The sequence below is a fragment of the Loxodonta africana genome, chromosome 8 (assembly GCF_030014295.1).
Source record: "Loxodonta africana isolate mLoxAfr1 chromosome 8, mLoxAfr1.hap2, whole genome shotgun sequence".
NCBI lineage: Eukaryota > Metazoa > Chordata > Mammalia > Proboscidea > Elephantidae > Loxodonta > Loxodonta africana.
Window position 1 is genome coordinate 112917528 of NC_087349.1, and position 22189 is coordinate 112939716.

The window sequence follows — 22189 nt, forward strand, 5'->3', positions numbered from 1 at the left end:
TCCCGCTGCCATTCTCAAATGTCTCTTTGAAAGTCCAGCAGCTCTTACTCTCCCTGTGTATAGGTCAGTTGCTTATGTATAAGACTTACTCAAGAGAGGTTTTTTTATTTTCAACTGATAAATTCATTATTAAATAATTCTTGGAGAGATACAGGCCACTGATTTTCTGCAATTTGCATCACCACATTTTAACTTACCTTGAAAGCTGAGCTTTTTGGTCCTCATGTTTTAGAAGTATATTAATATTTCTGTGACCTTTGCTAGATGGCAGTTGAGACATATTCTTTTAAAGAGCAAGACTAAGAAAATCAATAACCTAAAATGCATATTTCTGACCCTTGTTTGATGAGCAAATTAGAAGAGAGAAGTCTTTTCCCAAAGGAAAGAGAAAGTCAAGGAGACTTGTAAAGTTCAAGCAGAATGATGATATGCACATATATATACTCCAATGTTTTATATATATAGATTCAAATTCACCTTTTGATATGTTATAGTTTACACAACTTAAATTCCATGTCATATTTTATGTAATTGACTTGAGTTTTTAAAGGATGCCACATTTAGTGGGTGTCAGGATGACAAAATAGGAGGCAAGAGAACAAAGCTTTTAGGCTTTCAGAGTGCATGGCTGCTGCCTTCCACAGAGCAGCAGAGAATGCTGAGCACCTTAGTTTGTTCCTCAGCTTCAAGACCCCTCAGTTTCTGTCAGTGTTGGCTATGCAGCCAGTACCCAGTAGGATCAAACTTGCGGTCAAGACCTGAATTTGATCTTGTGGCCATGCACCACCTCCCTAGTAAGTCCAAGTGGTTTGGGTGACTGACAAACAATGTCTCTCCCCACATGTCATTGTTGCAGAGCAGAGCTTAGCGAAAAGCTTACATCATCTCCTGAAAGTCTCGAGCCTGAATAGCAGGCTACACCAGCCTGAGTCAATGTGACCCCAGGGAAGTGCTAGATTTTCTTTACAAGCCAGTCTGGATCCTCTCCAACAGTATATAGAATGGCTGTTATTAATTGTAGGCTATGTAGTTGAGTTTTAATTTTTGAACTAGGTGGTCTGCATTGCTCACATTGGTCTTGAAAAATATCCCAATTAAGGACTCATAGGTCATCCACTTTGAAACTACATAACTTTTTAGTGGATCTCTCACAAAGACTTTTGTTGCATTTGTCCTCTTAGGTTAAGTAACTGGGTATAGAGATGCTAGCACTAAGTTATTAAATGTTGAAGACTATTTACTCAACATGCTGATTTGGGTTTTGGAACCAATCATCTGCAGTCATTGGGGGGGGGGGCAGGAGTAAACATAGATATGAAACAAAACACACGCCACTTAAAGATTTTTTACACGTAGAAGACATTAATTATATTCATCATATTGTGCAACCATCACCAATATGCATTTCTAAATTTTTCCATCACCTTTAACAGAAGAAGCTCAGTGTCCCCTAAGCAATGATTCCCCCTTTCCCCTTCCTCCCACCCACCCCTGGTTACCACTAATAAACCTTGGTCTCTATACACTTGGCTATTCTAGATCTTTTATGTAGATGAGATCCAAAAATATTTGTCCTTTTGTGGCTGACTCAGCATAATGTTTTCAAGGTTCATCCATATTGTAGCATGTAATAGGACTTCATTTCTCTTTATGGATGATTAATATTCTATTGTATGGATGCACCACATTTTTTTGCTCATTCATCTATTGATGGACATTTAGGTTGTTTCCACCTTTTATCTATTGTGAATAGTGCTGTAATGAGCATTGATGTACAAGTATCTGTTTGCATTCCTGCTTTCAATTCTTTGGGTTATATACCTAGGAATGGAATTGCTGGGTCATAAGGTAATTTTACATTTAATTTTTTGAGGAAGCCCAAATTTTTCCACAGTGGCTCTACCATGTTACAGTACCAACAGCAATTTTTCCACATTTTCACCAACACCTATTGTTTTCTGTTTTTTTTTTCTTAAATTATCATAGCTGTTGTAGTAGGAGTGAAGTGATACTTCACTGTAGTTTTGATTTGCATTTCCCTAGTGACTGATGGCATTGTGCATCTTTGAATGTGCTTATTGGCCATTTGTATTTCTTCTTTGGTGAAATGTCTATTCAAATCCTTTGCTCATTTTTTGACTGGGTTTTCTTTTTATTAAGTTGTAGGTGTTCTTTATATATTCTGGATATGAAACCCTTATGAGATAAATGATTCCCTAAAATTTTCTCACAATCTGTAGATCGTCTCTTTATTTCTTTAATAAAATTTATTGATAAACAAATTTTTTAATTTTGATGAACCCCAATTTTTCTATTTGGTCTTTTGTTGCTCGTGCTTTTGGTGTTATACCTAAGAATCCATTGTTGAAAACAAAGTCCTGAAGCTTATGTTTTTTTTCCTAAGAGTTTTATGGTTTTAGTTCTTCATTTAGGCCTTTGCTTCATTTTGAGCTAGTTTGCATAAATGGTGTGATGTAAGGGTATACAACCATTCTGTATGCTGACAACATAATCAGTATACTGATAACCCATAGTCTGTCTGAGTAGGCTTTTCCTTCATTTCAGCTTTGCCCAATTTACTTCCTACCCAGGGCTGGAGACTTGCCCTGAATCTCAGTAATTCTTCATGATAACCCAACGCCACACTTCGCACTGACCAATACCCACTCCAGGGACAGTGGTCCCCAGCCACTGCCAGTGGCCTGCTCTCGTGTGGAAGATCCTCCATCCACCACAGAGTCCGGTGACCTTCACCTTCCAGACCAGATCACCTGCAGTCTCCCCACTATGTGCACCCCAACCCTCTACACGCCACCCTCACTCAGGTGTTCTTCCCTGCACCTCCTTTGTGCATACCCTCATGCCTTTCCCCATGTCCCACGGCCTGTCTAAGTTTATCCCGTATCTGTGGCTTTGCCCACAGAAGGTACAATAAAAATGGTCTACCAGCACTGGAAAAATGGATTTATACTGAACACTTAGTGCCTTATCTTCAAAATGTTAATGTAATAAAGTGAAGCTATTTACAAATATAGTTTGCAAACTAGAACAGAGGGTTTTACCCTGGAAATGCACTCTGCGTAACCAGGGATGTTTGGTGGCACACAGGTAGCTAGCTCTCTTCCTGTACACCTGTAATCAGCAGGTGAAATGAATTCATCTGGAGCGACGTTTCAATGTCAGCTTTCACCAGTTTATGAGGAACCTACATTTAAGGAGTGTGATAAGAGAATTGCTTTGACAACAGTAAGTATATTCAAAATCAGCCATGATAAACAAAACACATAAGTGCATCAAATAAAGCCAAAGTATCATTTATAAATACCATTTGGATAGAACGCACAAGGTTAAATTAAATTGCAACACTATGTCGGAAAAAAAAAAAAAAACTGAAAACTGTGTACTCAATCCAGAATATTTGCATTTTCATACAATTTTATCACAAATTTATTGGGCTCCTACTATATGCCCAGTACCCCCTGGATTATCAGGTGTTGCTTCCCCAAATCTAGCATAATTAAAGAGTTCCCATTTTTAGAAAGAGCATTAGTTTGGGTAAACCAAGGTCTTTTATGGTAAAAGTATATAGTTAGTTTCAAGTATCTCTTGAGTATATGTGTACACAGACGCATACGTATCTTACAATAAAAACCACCCACTGCTGTCAAGTTAATCTTACAATAGGGCATCATATTTTGATTTTTTAAAATTCCATATATTTTACTTTTAGGAAAATTGCTCAATTTACTACACAAAAGATGTAATTTGTGTACTTGTCTGAGGTGAGATATTGTGTATGCTGCTATTCTTTGTAACCTCCTTAGCACAATCATTGTTTGTTGACTCTTTGATCACTTCCTATTTACTTGTGGTCTTGAATATGGGGGGTCTCCACAGCACCTAAGACACAAGAGTCCCCTGCACCATTGTGGCCCCAGTACAGCTGATGAATGAATTAATCTGCATCAGCAAAGCATAGATTCCCTTCCTGTTTTAACTCAGGCAATGAGATTACAGGTATTATTAAGGTTATGATAATTATTCTTATAATTATAATCACAGTATTTTATATTCAATTCAATTGTTGTTGTTAGGTGCCATCAATTATTTCACTCCCGGGGAGCTGTGGTTCAGAGCAGTAAAGTAGCTTGCCCAGAAAGTGTGGGGCCTAGAATTTGAAACCAATTCAGACTGATTCCAAAGCCTGTGGTTGTAACATGCATGCTGCCTTACCTCCCCCAGTGGGATAGGAGTGGGGATGAAAAAATATTGTTATCAAAGGTTATTCTTTAAAAAAAGAATCAGTCCTTAATGTACATTTTACAGGGAAACATACCTGTTTCTTATTTAATTATAGATATTTTTATTTTGCATTTTCCTTCTTTGCTTTTTATGTTTAGCAATTCATGGATTCTACAGCAGAACTCTGTAATTCCCAAAGATTAACGTAATCCAGTCTACTCTGGGCTAAATGGAGCAAACAGATCTTACTTAGAATATCAGAATATTATCATTTATTAGAAAATAATTCTGGGTTGTTGGGGTTGGTGTTTCTGTTACTGGGTACTCCCACATCACTCTCAACTTCATGTCTTAGGGAGCCCTAGAAGGGCTTGAACATGCTTTGCCTACAGAGGTTCTTGGGATGGTTATTACTACATGGGTCTTTGTTTCTTATTTTGTTTTTTCCTTTCCAATTCTCAAGTCAGTGTTCCCTGTTGTGCATGAAATAATAATGGAAAACACATTAACATTTTTAATGTAATCTATATCATCCATTTCCCCCAAGGATCTAAGGTATCTCATAATACTATAAACCAGCCAAAAACAAACTATAAGTGTCCTAAAATAGAAACAAAGAAAAAAATCTAAAACCATGTAGAAAAGAAGAAAAAGCAGTCATATAAACTGGAATCGGTGGTTATCAGATTTTAATGTGCACCATAATAACTCAGACATATTATAATAACAATATTGAATGGTTAAACTTTGTTAAAGGGTCTCTGGGTAAATATATTTATTCAATTCAGCTTTGAGCTACCTGGCAGGCAGGAGAAAAAGAAAGCACATTATCCTATATAATTTCATTCTTCTGTATATTTTAAATGACCAAAGTTTAGAAATAATTGACACGGGCAGCTTAAATAATCTCATAATCAGATACCCGTTTTTCAGAAGACATTTTCCTTGTACTAAAATCTTAAAAGGAATTTTTTAGATAATTTATCATATAAAGAGTTTTAATAAGCATTCAGGATATTGACTTTATATAAGTTTTAAAATTTTCTAATTTTAAAGAAATACAATACACTTTTGTAGTAACAAGACAAAAAATGCAATCAACTGTAAACCCAGAATTAATAACTATTAACATTTTTGTCCACCACTTGTCAGTTTGTCATTCTGTGGTAGCTTGCATGTTGCTGTGATGCTGGAAACTATGACATTAGTATTTCAAATGCCAGCAGGGTCACCCATGGTGGACAAGTTTCAGTGGAGCGTTCAGACTAAGATAGACTAGGAAGAAGAATCCGGCAATTTACATCCAAAAAATAGCCAGTAAAAACCTTATGGATGGCAGCAGAACACTGTCTGATATAGTGCTGGAAAATGAGCCCCTTAGGCTGGAAGGCACTCAAATTACAATTGGGGAAGAGGTGCCTCCTCAAAGTACAGTCAACCTTAATGACATGGATGAAGTTAAACCTTTTGGGACTTTTGTTTTCTGATGTGGCATGACCCAAATGAGAAGAAACAGCTGCAAATAACCATTAGTAATTCGAACATGAAATGTACAAAGTATGAGTCAAAGAAAAGTGGAAGTTGTCAAAAATAAAATGGAACACTTGGAGATCCATATCCTAGGCATTAATGAACTGGAATGTACTGATATTGGCCATTTTAAATCAGACAATCATATGGTCTACTATCCTGGGAATGACAAATTAAAGAGGAATAGTGTAGCATTCATCATCAAAAAGAACATTTCCAAGATCTATCCTGAAGTACAGTGGTGTCAGTAATAATATCCATATGCCTACAAGGAAGGCCAGTTAATAATACAAGTATTATTCAAATTTACATACCAACCACTAATGCCAAAGATGAAAAAATTGAAGATTTTTACCAACTTCTGCAGTTTGAAAGTGATCAAACATGCAATCAAGATACAATGATAATTATTGGTGATTGAAACGCAAAAGTTGGGGAAAAAAGAAGGGCCAGGAATTGGAAACTATGGCCTTGGTGTTAGAAAAGATGCCAAAGATCTCATGATAAATTTTGCAAGATGAACAACTTAGTCACCAGAAATGCCTTTTTTCAGCAACATAAATGATGACTATACACATGGACCTTGCCGGATAGAATACACACGAATCAAATCAACTACATCTATGGAAAGAAACAAATAGAAAAGCTCAATATCATCAGTCAGAACAGGGCCATGGGCTGACTGCAAGACAAACCATCAAGTTCAAGTTGAAGCTGAAAAAAAAAAATTAAAACAAGTCCAGGAGAGCCAAAGTACAACCTTGAGTATATCCCACCTGAATTTAGAGACCATCTCAAAATTGAACACTAATGACTGAAGATCAGAAGATGTGCGGGATGACATCAAGGGCATCATACATGAAGACAGCAGAAGGCCATTAAAGACAGGAAAGAAAGACCAAAATGGATGTCAGAAGAGACTCTGAAACTTGCTCTTGAACGCAGAGTAGCTAAAGTGAATGGGAAAAATGATAAAGTAAAAGAGCTGAACAGAAGATTTCAGAGGATGGCTTGAGAAGAGAGAGTAAAGTATTTTAATGCACTGTGCAAAGACCCGGAGTTAGAAAACCAAAGAGGAAGAACATGCTCCACATTTCTCAAGCTGAAAGAACTGGAGAAAAAATATAAGACTTGAGATATAATATTGAAGGATTCTATAGGCAAAAAAAAAATTGCATGACACAGGAAGCACCCAAAAGAGATGAAAGGAGTACACAGAGTCACTGTACCAAAAGAATCGGTTGATGTTCAACCATTTCTGGAGGTAGCATATTATCAAGAACTGAAGGTATTGAATGAAGTCCAAACTGCACTGAAGGCATTGGTGAAAAACAAGTCTCCAGGAATTGATGGACTATCAATTGAAATGTTTCAACAAATGGATGCAATGCTGGAAGTGCTCACTTGTCTATGCTAAGAAATTTGGAAGACAGCTACCTGGTCAACAGACTGGAAGAGACACATATTTGTGCCCATTCCAAAGAAATGTAATCCAACAGAATGCAGAAATTATTGAACAATTATCATTAATATCACAAATAAATTTTGCTGAAGATGATTCAAAACCAGTTGCAGTAGTATATCAACTACGAACTGCCAGTAATTCAAGCTAGATTCGGAAGAGGACATAGATTGAGGGATATCATTACTAATGTCAGATGGATCTTGGCTGAAAGCAGATGATACCAAAAAGATGTTTACCTGTGTTTTATTGACTATACAAAGGCATTCAACTCTGTGGATCATAACAAATTATGGATAACTTTGTGAAGAACAGGAATTTCAGAACACTTAATTATGTTCATGTGGAACCTGTGCATAGACCAAGAGGCAGTTGATCAAACATAACAAGAGGATACCTGCATGATTTAAAATCAGAAAAGTTGAGCATCAGAGTTATATCTTTCCATCATACTTATTCAATCTATCTGGTTATCAAATAATCAGAGAGGATAGACTATATGAAGAAGAAAGTAACATCAGAATTGGAGGGAGACTCATTAACAACCTGTGATACAGAGATGACACAACCTTGCTTGCTGAAAGTGAAGAGGACTTGAAGCACCTACTGATGAAGATCAAAGATCATAGCCTTCAGTATAGGTTGCACTTCAACAGAAAGAAAACAAAAATCCTTATAACTAGACTAATAAGCAACATCATGATAAACAGAAAAATAATTGAGGTTGCAAAGGATTTCATTTTACTTGGATCCACAATCAACACCCATGGAAGCAGCAGTCAAGAAATCAAAGGACATACTGAATTGGGCCAATCTGCTGCAAAAAAACCTCTTTAAAGTGTTACAAAGTGAAGATGTCACTTTGAGGACTAAGGTGGGCCTTACCCAAGGCAGGGTATTTTCAATCGCCTCATATGCATGTGAAAGCTGGACAATGAATAAGGAAGACTGAAGAAGAATTGATGCATTGAATCATGGTGTTATTAAAGAATAGTGAATACACCATGGGCTTCCAGAAGAACAAACAAATCTGTCTTGGAAGAAGTATAGTCAGAATGCTTCTTAGAAGGGAGGATGGTGAGACTTTGTTGCACTTTCTTTGGACATGTCATCAGGAGGGGTCAGTCCCTGGAGAAGGACATAATCCTTGGTAGAGGGTCAGCGAAAAAGAGGAAGACCCTCAACGAGATGGATTTTCAAAGTGGCTGCAACAATAGGCTCAAACAAAGCAACAATTGTGAGGATGGGGCAGGATCAGGCAACATTTTGTTCTGTTGTACATAGGGTCTCTATGAGTCAGAACAAACTTGACTGCACCTTAAAACAACAACAACATTTTTGTACAGCTCTCCAAAGTATCACATGTGTGTTTGTGCATAAAATTAAAATAGGGTAATAAGATACATACTGTTGTCAAATCTGCTTTTTCACTTACCAATATTTTATGTATATCTTTCTAAGATAATAAATATAGAGCTACATTATATTTTTAATGCATATGTAGTATGTCAGTATATTTATGTACCACAAGTCTTTTATCATATTTTCTCTTGGACAGTAAGTTATTTCTAATTTCTCTCATTTAATTAAAATTATATACCTTTAACTTCTTTATACAAACATATTTGCTCACTTGTCTAATTATTTGCTTGTTAAGTCAAAACACATGCCACTTGTAAGGGCTATGGAAACATTTTGCCAAATGCCCTATAGAAAGGAGCTCCTAGTTGTTATTGTTGCTGTTATTTGCCATTGAGTCGATTCCAGCTCATACCAGTAGTGTGTAAAGGTATGTATCTCCTCTTATGGACACAGATTCATGTGTGAAAAGTGCAATAGTATAGTCACTTCTCTAATACTCATGGGGCATAAACATTTTTATTTGCTTATTGGCCCTTTTTCTTATTTTTTCAATTTATTTGCTAATATCCTTTGCTTTGTTCCTATTGGGGTAATCGTATTTTGAATGTGGATTCTTTTTATGATAATAGTAGGAACCCTTTATCTGACATATTTTCCCGTTGGGTTTTTCTGACTTCCGTTGGTGTATTTTTTACATTAGAAAATTGTTTTTTCCTCTATGATTTTTGGCTTCAGTGTCCTGTTTGAAAAGATTTTTCACACACCCAAGCTTATAAAGCAATCCAGTAAATTCCCAGGTGATCTGTCTAAAGGCTTTCAATTATCCACTTAAATCAGTGATCAAAGAACAATTCACTTTTGTTTAAAGGGTGAGATCTGGGTCTACCTTTCTTCTTTTTTTCCAAATGGTTGTCTCACCATCATCTATTGCAAATATCTATCCTGTATTCATGGGTTTAGAATAATTTCTTTATGTTTTCGTTTCTGGACTTTCTATTCTGCTCTATCATGAATATCATATTTTTTATATTGTTGTACCTCTGCAATAGTTTTAAAATATTACATTGTAATGTCCTTACCTGCTAAGGGAAGGTAATTAGCTCACATTTTCTCTTCCAGGTGAACTTTATAAGAATTTCTAACGTCATCTCCCACATTAGTTTTATAAAAAATGCAAAGATCTTCTGTAGAGTCAGTATTTGAATAATCCCTGGGGATAAATAAAAGTTGAGATTATAATATCGTAGGGAAGACTTTGGTTTGGGGACGACAGTGAGGGGCAAGTCACTAACCTGAGGAGGTCCAGGAATGTTGGTATCTGGTACCATCAAGAATTCAGAACTTGAAGAGGAGTTAAATATCCCTGAGACTATCTTCCTTGATTCTTTTATCTTCCATTTGGGCTTTGGCCAATGGAAACCCAAATAATGCAATTTACACACATGGGTAAGAGTCAGGGCACTGGAATTTCTATCTTCTCCATTGGTGTGGCTGACCTTGGAGTCTATATATGTGGTGAGCAGGGTTTGCATTTTATCTTCAAAGGTGAGCAGTCTGACCTAGTCATAGTGCAAACAGTCACCATCTGTCTTCTCCTGGATACAGCCCAGGGGGCTACAGGGAGAGACAACATTTCCTTCAAGAGCAGCATCAGATGTGCTCATGCTCTGATAGGAGCCCAGATGTCTGCATTGCAGAGCTTGGAAACAACGTCTTAGCCTGCAAAGAATGTCCAGAGCAGGTGTTAGTGCCACGGAAGGATCCAGATGATGAAGAGCGGTCCAAGAGTTTGGACGGTAGCACCTGCTGACAAAGTGGCCTGCCTAGGATATTCACCAAAGAAGGTGATCTCAGTGAACTAAATGAATCTACCTCTAGGATGAGGCTAATATTTTCCATTTGTGTTTTGGTGAAAGTCTTCCAGAGACAAAGATTTTTATTTTGGTTGGATTTTTATAGAATTGCTCTTTCTGAGTATAATTATACAAGATCAGACTTGTCTTGAGGGCCAGGCAGGTATTCAGGAACATGGCTGCTTATCTTCCTGTTTGTCACAGCCCAGAGCAGGCCCGGAAAGCAGCACACAGACATGTTCTTCAGATTCAGTTCAAAGCCTAGGTCATTTTTAACTGAGGCAATATAGGATTTCAAATCAAAAGAGCTGCTTTTCCCTTCCTGTGAGATAATACCACCAGTTAGTTGCCTTTGAGTTGACTCCAACTCATTCTGACCCCATGTGTGTCAGAGTAGAACTGCATAGGGTTTTCTATGGCTAATTTTTCCGAAGTAGGTAAACCAGGCCTTTCTTCCGAGGTTACCCTGGGTGGACTCAAACCTCCATCCAGCCTTTTGGTTAGCAGGCAAGTGTGTTAACTGTTTACATCACCCAGAGACTTCTGTGAGTTTAGCAGCGCCAAATTACTCTCAAAAGAGTGCAAGCATTTTTCTTGGAGCTCTAGTTATTTATGGCAGCAGTTATCTCCCCTAGCCCACATCCACTCTCAGTGGCTCTGTGAGCTGGTGCAGGGTCATGGCTGATTCCTGACACCCTCTAACTCTAATGTGGCCAGAGGTGGTACTTTCTGCCTGATCACGTGGAACCTGAGGGATACTTCTCCCTCTGAAAGAAGTAGCAACTGGGACAAGGGAGGATTTAGTCCCGTCTGCATCCTCAACATCATTCCCCATGCAATGTCATCTCCCAGGTGATGTTGTCCCCTCTGTGAGAAGCAGAATGCAGCTGTCAGTTACGGCCTGTCACTTTCTTTCTCAGTCACTCCGTGTCCTCATTGGGAAAATATGGGTTTTGACTAGATCATCTCTGTTGGTGCCCTTTGGTTCTACCTTTGCATGCTCTGTGCTCAACAGTTATCATTCTTGCATTAACTTACAGGACACAAAATCTCTGTGTAGACCTGGTGTTCCAACCTCACAGAGAAATCATCTAAAATAAACCCCTGTGATTGGTGGCTTTGGAAAGCCTCAGCTGCCATCACAAAATGGTAGCATTCCAGGGCAAGGCAGAGAGCCCCCGGACAGGTCAGAAGACTGGCCGAGGGTGGGGTTCAGGAACTCTGCCTTAGGCAGGAAGAGGACACAGGGGGCTTACTGGCATTACAGACACCCTGGGTACAGGCCAGGCACCTTTATTTCCCACCACACTGTGTGGAATGCCGACACTGAGGTCTTAGCAGTCTCACTCAGCAGGCTGGTCTCTTTCAGTAGTCTACAGTTTCTTTTTCCTTTCTGTTGAAAGGGTTGTAGGGTTTCACAGTTGTGACCATTCGAGACAGAGGCCCCTGGTGATGGAAAAAGTCCACTGCCGTGTCTTTCCGTAAGATGCTGTAACGGAGTAGAGAAAAACAAAAAAGAATGCTTAAAATAAACATAAAAACACATATCCTCATCTATTTTGCAACTAATGGTAAACATGTATGAGAGCGAGAGAGAACACAGCAGAAAGAGAGACTGAAAAAAACCAAACCCATAGCTGACGAGTCAATTCTGATTCACAATGACCATATAGGACAGAGTAGAACTGCCCGACATGGTTTCCAAGGAGTGGCTGGTAGATTCGAACTGACCTTTTGGTTAGCAGCTGATCTCTTATTATGAATCATTGTGTGTATTCCTGGTCTTATTTCATTCAGTTGCATTTACTGAAAATCTACTATGTGCCTAGAATTACATTAGGAGCTAAGAATACAGAAAATAAAGCCCAAAGGAGGTGAGTCTATACAGAGGCAGTCACACAAGTCAACAGTTACCACTGGTAAAGTCTCTGAATGGAGTGGGTCCAGGGTGCTGCGGGAGTGTGGAGCACACAGTTGCCTCTCTGGGCAGGGAAGGACATTGGCCTTGAGTTTGAGGGAATTAGACAGATAACGGAAAAAGAGAGGTGGTGTAGGCAGCGGTGTGGTGTGGGGAAGGAAATGGAGGTGAGAGACAGCATGGCACATTTGGGGAGAGGCTAAATGGGTGAGTGGTGAGAGAGGAGTCAGGGTGGGTGGACAGAACCCCCAAGAGGAGAAGCTGTATGGTGGCTGAGGAGTGTATGTTCATCCTAAAGGCAATAGAGGTCTCCTAGTGGGTTGTAGGAGCCCTGGTGGTGGAGTTGTTAAGAGCTACAACTGCTAACCAAAAGGCTGGCAGTTTCAATCCACCAGCCACTCCTAGGAAACTCTATGGAGCAGTTCTACTCTCTCCTATATGGTTGCTATGCATCAGAATCGACTGGATGACAATGGTTTTTTTTTTTTTTTTTTTTAAGTGGGTTGTAGGAGTACTTGGTGATAGAAAAAAAAAAAAAAACCAAACCCAGTGCCGCCGAGTCTGTTCTGACTCATAGTGACCCTATAGGACAGAGTCGAACTGCCCCACAGAGTTTCCAAAGAGCGCCTGGCGGATTCGAACTGCCAACCTTTTGGTTAGCAGCCGTAGCACTTAGCCACTACACCACTAGGGTTTCCCCTGGTGGTAGGAGGTGGTGCAAATGGTTAACACACTCTACTGCTAACCGAAAGCTTGAAAATTTGAGTCCACCCAGAGGTACCTCAGAAGAAAACTCTGGCAATCTACTTCCAAAAAATCAGCCATTGAAAACTCTGTGGAGCACAGTTCTATTCTGCACGTGGACTCTCCAGGAGTTGGAGCTGGCTTAGCGACAACTGGTTTTAATGGGTTGTAAGCTGTCTGCTCTCACACGGTTTTCTTAAACTTACTCTTAGTTTGCTCATCTATCAAGTGGGAATAAATGTGTTCTACCAAACTTGTTGTGAGAATTAAAAGAACAAAGATAACTATGACAAAGTCTAAGACTATGCAGATGATATTTCCTTACCTTGGCTGTCAATTTTGCTGACCTTCCTCTCACGTGCATTATTGGCAGTCTCAACTCTGATACATGGCCTACTGACTATCATGAGCCGCCCTACAAGCCTACTACCTGAAGTAATTTTGCTGTAAATTTGCCACAAATTGGAATCATGTGCACAATGTGACGCTCACATGTGGCAGCAAGTTACAAAGTTCCTGCACAAAATAACCCACACACAGCCACCAAATCCAAAATGGCTTTGTTTTTATGCTGTGATTATCAAGAAGTAATAATTGTTCTCTTTTCTTTGTTTTTGTTTTCTTTTTTCTTATGTTGGAGGAAAGGGCTGTTGAAGTGAAAGCTAAAACTTCTGTAAAGGTTACATTTTGGTGTGAGGGAATGTGCAAGGAACACTGGGCTCTAATAGAAATAGGAGTGGAGAGAAACGCACTGGTACACGTTTCCTTCTTTATGAATTTGCAGTCATAAAACCTCTCCTTATCCACCTCCTGCGCCTCCCTAGCTCTTCACTTCAAATCTCTTCCCATAATTCCTTTCCCCTATATTTCTCTACACCTCACTTGATATTAGTCCTAGGACATGGCTTGACCCTGTCCTTCCTGCTCAAAATGCGATATGGGCATCTCAGGGCCACCAGCCCCTTGGTTGGCATTCGAGGCGTAAACAATTTAACCCGAGCTGACTTTGCAGGCTGATTGACCAAAGAGCTCCAAATGTGGCATCCATGCCATGGAGAGAGCCGTGGCCCCTGTTCTCCTGTCTCTTGGTAACTCTGTGGCCTGGCAAGAGGAGGATGTTCTCTGACTGCTGGCGTCAGAATTCAGATTGTAAGGGGTGAAGGAGAGAGTGGGCAGAGAGGAAGTGGAGGCAGTGAGTGAAAGGAGCGGGTGGTTGCTTTTTAGAGAAGTTCAGAAGTGAAAGGAAGACAAGGAGAGAGGCGGGGGGGTGGTGGGGTGGGTGGAGGGGGGAGGGTGATCAGAGGGGAACACATTTGCTTTGTACAGTAGGGAAACGTGGTGCGTTTCTTCATAAGCAGTGGGCCAAGTGGGGAGAGACGAAGCCCTCATGGCAAGCAGGGAGGAAGCGGGAGTAGATTGAAGAAGGAATGACTGACCTTCTTTAAAAAGTGAGACATGTCTTCCTAGGAGGAGAAGAGAAAGAATGGTGACAGGAGTAGAGATTCTAATGTGAGGAGGAGAGGGAGTGGCAACAGAGAAACAAGGAGGTCTCCACAGACCATAGTGGGGAACCAGAAAGCAAATGGTAAGACCTTCTGTTGACAGTGACCTGAGGAGGAGATGGGATTGGAAGTTTACATGGTGTAGAAAGGTCTGGAATATAGCCACTTCGGGGAATGGTGTAGGCTCTTAAAAATAGCTGAGGGAATTGCAGAGGAGCAGTGAGGTACAGTTGAGGTTGATATTCACGAGTTCCCAGGGAATGCCTGAGCATAGACAGCTTCTTACAAATAAAATAACAGGAAAAAGCGCATCATATCAGATAGGTACCATCAGGAGGAAGTTAGCTCATGGAGTTCTCATGATACTCATCAGAGAGAGACCTAGGCTCACACTTTCACTGAAAACTTTAAGCAAACATAACTGTAACTATAGTGTCACAAAAAATCAGAGGCGATACTTGATGATGAAAAGCCTTGAAGGCCTAAAAGGAGCAAATTTCCTCTGAACATAGGACCAGGAGGGCAGGGCTAAATGCAGTGCAGAGGGCTTCTGGCTGAGGGCACCAGCCAGCCTCTGTGCTTTCTCACTCTGGGCCATCTAGACTCTGGAGTCAGAGCTGTGGTTGGAGGAGATCTGGATCCCCAGCAAACACCAGCTCTCCTTCAGTATAGGTGACACTTTGGGGGCTGACGCTGGATGTGTGTCTCTGGGGCCTTATGTGCACTCTGTGAAGAAGAACCTCAGAGAAGCCACCTCAGAGGTTGATTAATTCTGGCCCCACTCTGGGAAGTTGGGTGACAGATACACGTACAAGAGGTGTGAAATGAATGTGAAGGCCACCGAGGATTCTGCAATAGGCCTAAGTCTGGAAATGAGTTTCCTGCTGCAAGACACAAGCTCTTTTCTCTAGTAGTAGCAGTAGGTGACAATTTTACAATTAGAAATAAAGATTTCTCTGAAAGATAGTAGGAACATTTCACCATATATTGGATAGGTAGCTGGATTATGTGGTTGCAGAAACACATGTTAAACCAACAGGATGCTGCGGGTGGGATCTGCGTTGTTTGGGGTGAGAAGACAGACTGTGAAACCGAAAGGTGCCTGCCATTTTCCCTGACATAGCATCTTTGAGTTGGATCCCTCCTATATGGTTAACCATCTAGATACAAAATTTAATCTTGCCTTTTTTGGGATAACAAATTTAAATATAGATATACGGATGCAGTTAATTTTGACATTGTTTCTTTATGTCCTTCCCATGAAATAAAATGTTATTTGCCTAAATTTCTGCCAGTCCTGCCTTGGATATGGATTTGTGACATTTCACCTTAGAGAAAACTGAGTGCAAAATATTAGCTCAGAAAATCAAAGATCTCCTTTAAAAACTGTCCTCGGCAGATGGCCTAGGAACTCCAGACAATCATCAAACCAAAAATTTAGATAATACCATGAAACTCTCTGTCTGCAGGCACCTTTCCTTTCCCAGATCAGTCCTGTCCTGCCCTTAGAGCTGGGTCACGCATGCAGGGAGTGTGGAAGGCGATTAGGATCCTCTATGCACAGTGGCATGGAAGAGGTTAGGGATGGCCCTGAGGAGCCTCCATCCTATGATTCCATATTGCATGGTGAGCTCTACATGCTGAGGGCTCCCTGGAGCAGGGCAATCCATGCCTAGGTGCAGGCGGCCCTCAGCTACCTATGAAACAAACACCCACTCCCAGGATCACCTCATAAATCGCTTCATCTGTGTGGTCTTTTTTGGTGCCCCCTTGCAGATCAGATTACCACTGCAACTCCATGTGCCTAGGTTTGCTTATCTGTAAAATGGAAATAATAACAGTACCTTCCTCCCAGGGTGCTGGGACAGTTAAATAAACTACTACATGCAAAGTACTTAGTGGAGTGCCTGGGTATAAGAAGTACTCAGTCAATGTAAGTAATGATGGTGACGGTGACGCTTGTCACCCTGTACTATAGGTGTCGATTGTTTCTTCCTGACTGCTAGACTTGAAGTTCTTGTGATTTAATTAAATACAGTAATTATTGGACTATAAAATTTTGTTGATTTAATGAAAGAACATACAAATTGACCAACAAATGCGTGAGTGATGAGAGAATGAGCAGCTGGGTGAATGCAAGAAGCTCTTACTCAGGAGCTCTCCCTGTTTACAGGAGCTGCCTCTGTTCCCAGCAGACATTCTTTGTATCATTTTCAAGATGTTTTTAAGAAGTTGGTGGAAGCAGGAGCTTGGGCTCGGGTACCCCCATAGCCTGCCCCTTGCCAGGCACTTTCTAGTTTATCACCTCTCCCACATCACCCAGTTTTTCTTCTTCACGGTACATCTTACTACCCAAAATCATCTTTAGTTACTTGTCTACTTCTTTATTATCTAGCTCTCAGGCCAAAATATAAGCTCTGGAGTGTGGGATCTTTTCTGCCTTGTTCCCCACTATATCCTCTGTGCCTCCAACAGCCCAGAAGGGATGCTCAATAAATGCTTGATGAACGAATGAATGCTCTACCAAAATAATAATCTAGGCGAAAAAAGTGCCATTTGGGAGTGGGAACTGATCCCTTCCCCCAAACACACATTACCAACCACCCTCCCCACTCCCGTCCTACCAGGACGGGTTTGTTTATTTGTACCAGGCCAGCATCTAGACCTGGTGAAGGCTGCATTTGCATTTTCAAAAACTGTGTCATCTTATTTGCAAGGCCAGGACTTTGACCAAATGTTTTCAAATTTGAGCGATAATGTATAATAGCGTGCTTTTTCTCACTAGCAGCTTCAAATACAGGAGCTTTCAGCAGGCTTCCATCCAACCTCTATTTTCAATTTGCAAAAATCTGTCTAAAAATATATGATGTTCAACAGAATTTTGCCTTTTAGCAAAGGTAAGGTGATTGTTCACAAGAAGTAAATATGTGTCTGATGCAAATATTTCTCATGCACCCAAGAAACATTCATCTTCTTACAATGATGCAGAAGGATGATATGCAAAGCTGTGAGTCCAAGAGGCAAAGATGTTCTCCACCTACAATGCCTTAAACATCCTAATACGCTCCATTCTGCCACCTCAATATTAACATTAATCTGCATATGCTTTTCGATGCAATTTAGAGTGACGCTAATTAAGGCTTAATAAAGATCCCCTCTGTAGGAAAATAAACTCCTCTCTCTTTTTGGACTAGACACCCCATTTTTTAAAATAATTTAAATTTACACTTAGTATTTAATTGTTCTTTAATGGAATAACCATAATTAGAATCTCTCCCTAATGTGTCTGAGAAAATTGAGTAATAGGATTCATACTTACCGATGCACTTCTGAGTCTGGTGATGGGGTTGTTGGTGGAATATTAGAATTTGCTGGGTGGGTGGCTGTGAAATGAACCTTGCCGGTGTATCCTGGGATGTTGCCAGAGCTAAAGCAAAGAGTTAAAGAGAGAAGAGATTAAAATGATGACTTGTGACTAGCCATGGTAACTAGCACTCAGATATGAAAACCATAAAGGAGGATGACTCTGGTTTTTTTGCCTATCTAGGTTCTGTAACATGGGTTGTCCAAACAGGAGAAAGCAAGCATGGGGCACGCTGATGCAGAGATATGTAGATTACAGCTCTACTCTAGCATTGCAAAAATTTATTTCTAGTCCACGCTTTTCTATTATTTTATATTTGCATGTACTTTATACACAAGATTCACTACCGAGGTGGGTTTCATGATGAAGAAAGAGACTAGTTCTTTACCAAATGGCAGACCATACTCCAAACCTAACATCGCAGAATGCTGATTTTAATACTAGTGGGCACACGCCCTTACTTTTGCAACTGAGGTATTTTTTATAAAATGGTCTTTCATGTCACCATCAACATGCTACATGACCTATTTCAGATAATTTCCTAAAACTGCACACACTGAAAACAAATTTAAACAAGCATATTAATTCTATATTGGCTTGTTTAATTTCACTTTTTTTCTGCTCTCCCTTTCCTTTTCCCATACCCATGAGGGAGTTAAGGGGGAAAAAGAAAATAGTAAGACAGCACAGGGGAGATTCTTTAGTGTGAATAGAAAAAAAAAAAAAAAAAACTATGAAAAGCAAATGAACATTCAAAAGCAATATTTATATAGAGAATTTGGAGAAATACACAGTAAGAATAACTAGTATTTGTGCCATCTTTATAGCATACAATCTACTTTACACAGATTATTTTGTTTGGTGGGTACGATAATCCTGAGAGGTAGTAAATCTGAATTATAGGGACAGGCCCTATGTGAGGTTCCACCCTGTGTGCAGCTTAAGACATGCTGCCTTCACCTGAAGAAGTTTATAAAATACTTAGAGTTAAGATTTACACTGCATTTCAAGGAGCAAGAACACACTATATGCAAATCACAAGGCTCATTTAAATATCAGACCATTTTTTTATGGAATTCAGCTTTAGTATCGATTCAATGCTATGGCCTTAGCTTTTTGTGCTTATTTCAGAGGTGGAAAGAGAAACAGCACCATCAGCAACGTACTGATAGTAAGGAGAATGCCAGCCACCAGTGGTTTGTGCTTCCCATCCTGGGTGCCTTTCTTTCAATGCACGACACCCTTTGGAGTGGTTCTTTATTCTAAATTGATGCATGGATAAAATGCAACAAGGCCGCAACAATCAAACCTCTGCCTCAATCAAAGGCTGCTCCACCTGTGGCTCTCTTGGCTATGTATATCTACATCATTCCCCCCACACACGCTAAACCAAACGAAACTTCTCCAGGAACTGTTCATCTTAGGAATAATCTTCTAAGTATGGAGTTTAAGGAGGTGGCTCATTCATAAAGTGTCATGTGACAAGGCATACTGATGAAAGACCAACTCAAACCAAACCCACAGCCCATAGTGACCCTGTAGGACAGAGCAGAGATGCACCATAGGATTTCCAAGGATATAATCTTTACAGAATCAGACTGCTACATCTTTCTCCTGAGGAGTGGCTGGTGGGTTCAAACCACTGACCTTTTGATTAACAGCCAAGCACTTTAATCACTGCACTACCAGGGCTCCTTACAGAAGAGAGAAGGGGTAGTGAGAGGGGTATGTTTTCAAGAGTCAAGACAAAGGGTCAGACCCCAGGTATCCGCTCACTGGCTTTCAGATCTGGGCCATTGACTTAATTTCTCATCTGTGAAAAAGGGTAAAACCATCAACCTGGAGGACATGGGTGACAGTAAAGTGAGATACTCTAGATGAAATGGTCTAGGGAAATTAATATTAATTTTAATAATATTAATATAGGAGTCCTTAGATGGCATAAAAGATTAAGCATTCGGCTATTAACCAAAAGGTTAGCAGTTCGAACCCACCCAGAAGTACTTTGGAAGAAACCCCTGACAATCTCCTTCCAAAAGGTCACACAACCATAAAAAAAATCTATGGAGTGTGGTTCTACTCTGAGGCTCATGGGGTCACAATGTATCAGAATGGACTTGACAACAACTTTTTTCTGTTTTTAATATTGCAATTTCTTGGAATCCTAGCATGCATTGATGAAGTGTTGATGTAGGAATGCTAGAGAAAAAAAAAATTAGCAGGCAGGGGATTGCACAAATAGACCTCATATGTTTCTCCCAACTTTATAATCTATGACTCTGTAGGTGATATCTTATTCACTTGGAGGCAATAAAATCCTGAACTAGTATAAGGAAGAGAAATTAACTCCAGGGCAACACTGGAATAAATGGTATAAATTAATGGATTTTTATGAGATTTGGAAAATAAGTCAGCAAAAGAGCATAATAAACAGAGAAAAAATTGAAATTGTCCAAGATTTTGTTTTACTTGGATCCATAATCACTACTCACGGAAACAGCAGTCAAGAAATCAAATAATGCACTGCACTGGGAAAATCTGTGGCAAGAGATCTCTTTAAAGTGTTAAAAAAAAAAGCAAAGATGTCACCTTGAAGACTAAGGTGCGCCTGACCCAAGCCACAGTGTTTTCAATCACCTCCTGTGCATGTGAAAGCTGGACAATGAATAAGGAAGACTGAAGAAGAACTGATGCCTTTGAATTTTGGTGTTGGCAAAGAATATTGAATATACCATGGATTGTCAAAAGAATGGACAAACCTGTCTTGGAAGAAGTACAGCCAGAATGCTCCCTAGAAGCGAGGATGGTGAGACTTCGTCTCACATATCTTGGACATGTTATCAGGAGGGATCAGCCCCTGGAGAAGGACATCATGCTTGGTAAAGTAGAGGGTCAGTGAAAAAGAGGAAGACCCTCAATAAGGTGGATTGACACAGTGGCTACAACAACGGGCTCAAGCATAAGAACAACTGTGAGAATGGCACAATTCTGGGCAGTGTTTCGTTCTGTTGTGCATAGGGTCGCTATGAGTCTGAATCTACTTAATCTACTCAACAGCACTGGGTTGAGTACTGGGAGCCCCACAACCAAATGTAAGTTTTTACTCAAATGAGGAAGGCACTCTCAGCCTTACTCAGTCAACTGAAGAATAAAGATAGCACTAACTTTTTTTAACTCATAGCAGTACTCAGGGATTAATAAATTAAATGGATGTGAAAGCAGCTAGCAAATCATCAGCACTCAGTAGGTGCTTAACTAATTTTAGCTGAAACACAAGATAGTAAAGAAATAAGTTATTTAGAAAATAGGAGCTGTGTAAATGGAGCATGCTTTTATCCAGTACAGATGCTATGAAGATGTTAAGAGCATTGTTTCCAAATGGTACTGCACTTGGAATCTCATGGGATCTTTAAAAGGTGCTGTACCTGGCTTCCACTCCCAGACCTTCTGATTTAATTGGCAAAGGGGTGTAACCTGAGAATTGGGCTTTTCAAAAGCTCTCCAGATGATTTTAACGTGCAGAGAAGTTTGGAAAGCTCTGCTTTAGCCCTACATTTTCAGACTTTTTGGAGGAACCTGGGTGAATGAACTAATGCTGTCAAATTCTAGGCAGTGCCCTTCAGTTTTGCTGGGAATGTTCTTGAAGACATGTAGCTCTAAGTTAAGGCGGTAATAAAAAGTGAACCAAAATTATTCATGTGTATATCTCTCCCCCAAGCATTCTTTAAAGCTTCCATGCATGTTGCAAAGGAAATACTCTTCATTTGTGTGGGAGGTTTTTTTCCACTGACCCTAAAACACCCACAGAATTAAAATGCCTCTAAACTCATAGTCTTCCACTAGAGTAGTGTCTTAGGATGGGTTTCTCTAGAGAAGCAAAACCAGTGAATTATGTGGCTTTTGCATCTCTAGAGAAACCCATCCGAAGACATACTAAGATATACACACACACCTATACACAACCTTGCTTCCTGAAAGTGAAGAGGGCTTAAAGAACTTACTGATGAAGATCAAAGACTACACCCTTCAGAGTGGATTATACCTCAACATAAAGAAAACCAAAATCCTCACAACTGGACCAATAAGCAACATCATGATAAATGAAGAAAGTATTCAAGTTGTCAAGGATTGCATCCCCGGTCAACACCCACTGAAGCAACAGTCAAGAAATCAAACAATGTATTACACTGGGCAAACCTGCTGCAAAAGACC

The 22189-nt window shown here is 40.0% G+C and overlaps 1 protein-coding gene across 1 annotated transcript in view; it reads right to left on the bottom strand.

Moving 5' to 3' along the window:
- Nucleotides 1-3485: 3485 nt before the first annotated feature.
- The window catches only part of SPMIP7 (sperm microtubule inner protein 7), a 107375-nt gene continuing 88671 nt past the window's right edge, over nucleotides 3486-22189 (bottom strand). The window contains exons 8-10 of the mRNA XM_003407113.3: nucleotides 17933-18040; nucleotides 9889-11938; nucleotides 3486-9806 (exon numbers count right to left, since the gene is read on the bottom strand). Coding sequence (XP_003407161.2) covers nucleotides 11815-11938; nucleotides 17933-18040 — 232 coding nt within the window. The 3' untranslated portion in view covers nucleotides 3486-9806; nucleotides 9889-11814. The remainder of the gene's footprint in view (nucleotides 9807-9888; nucleotides 11939-17932; nucleotides 18041-22189) is intronic.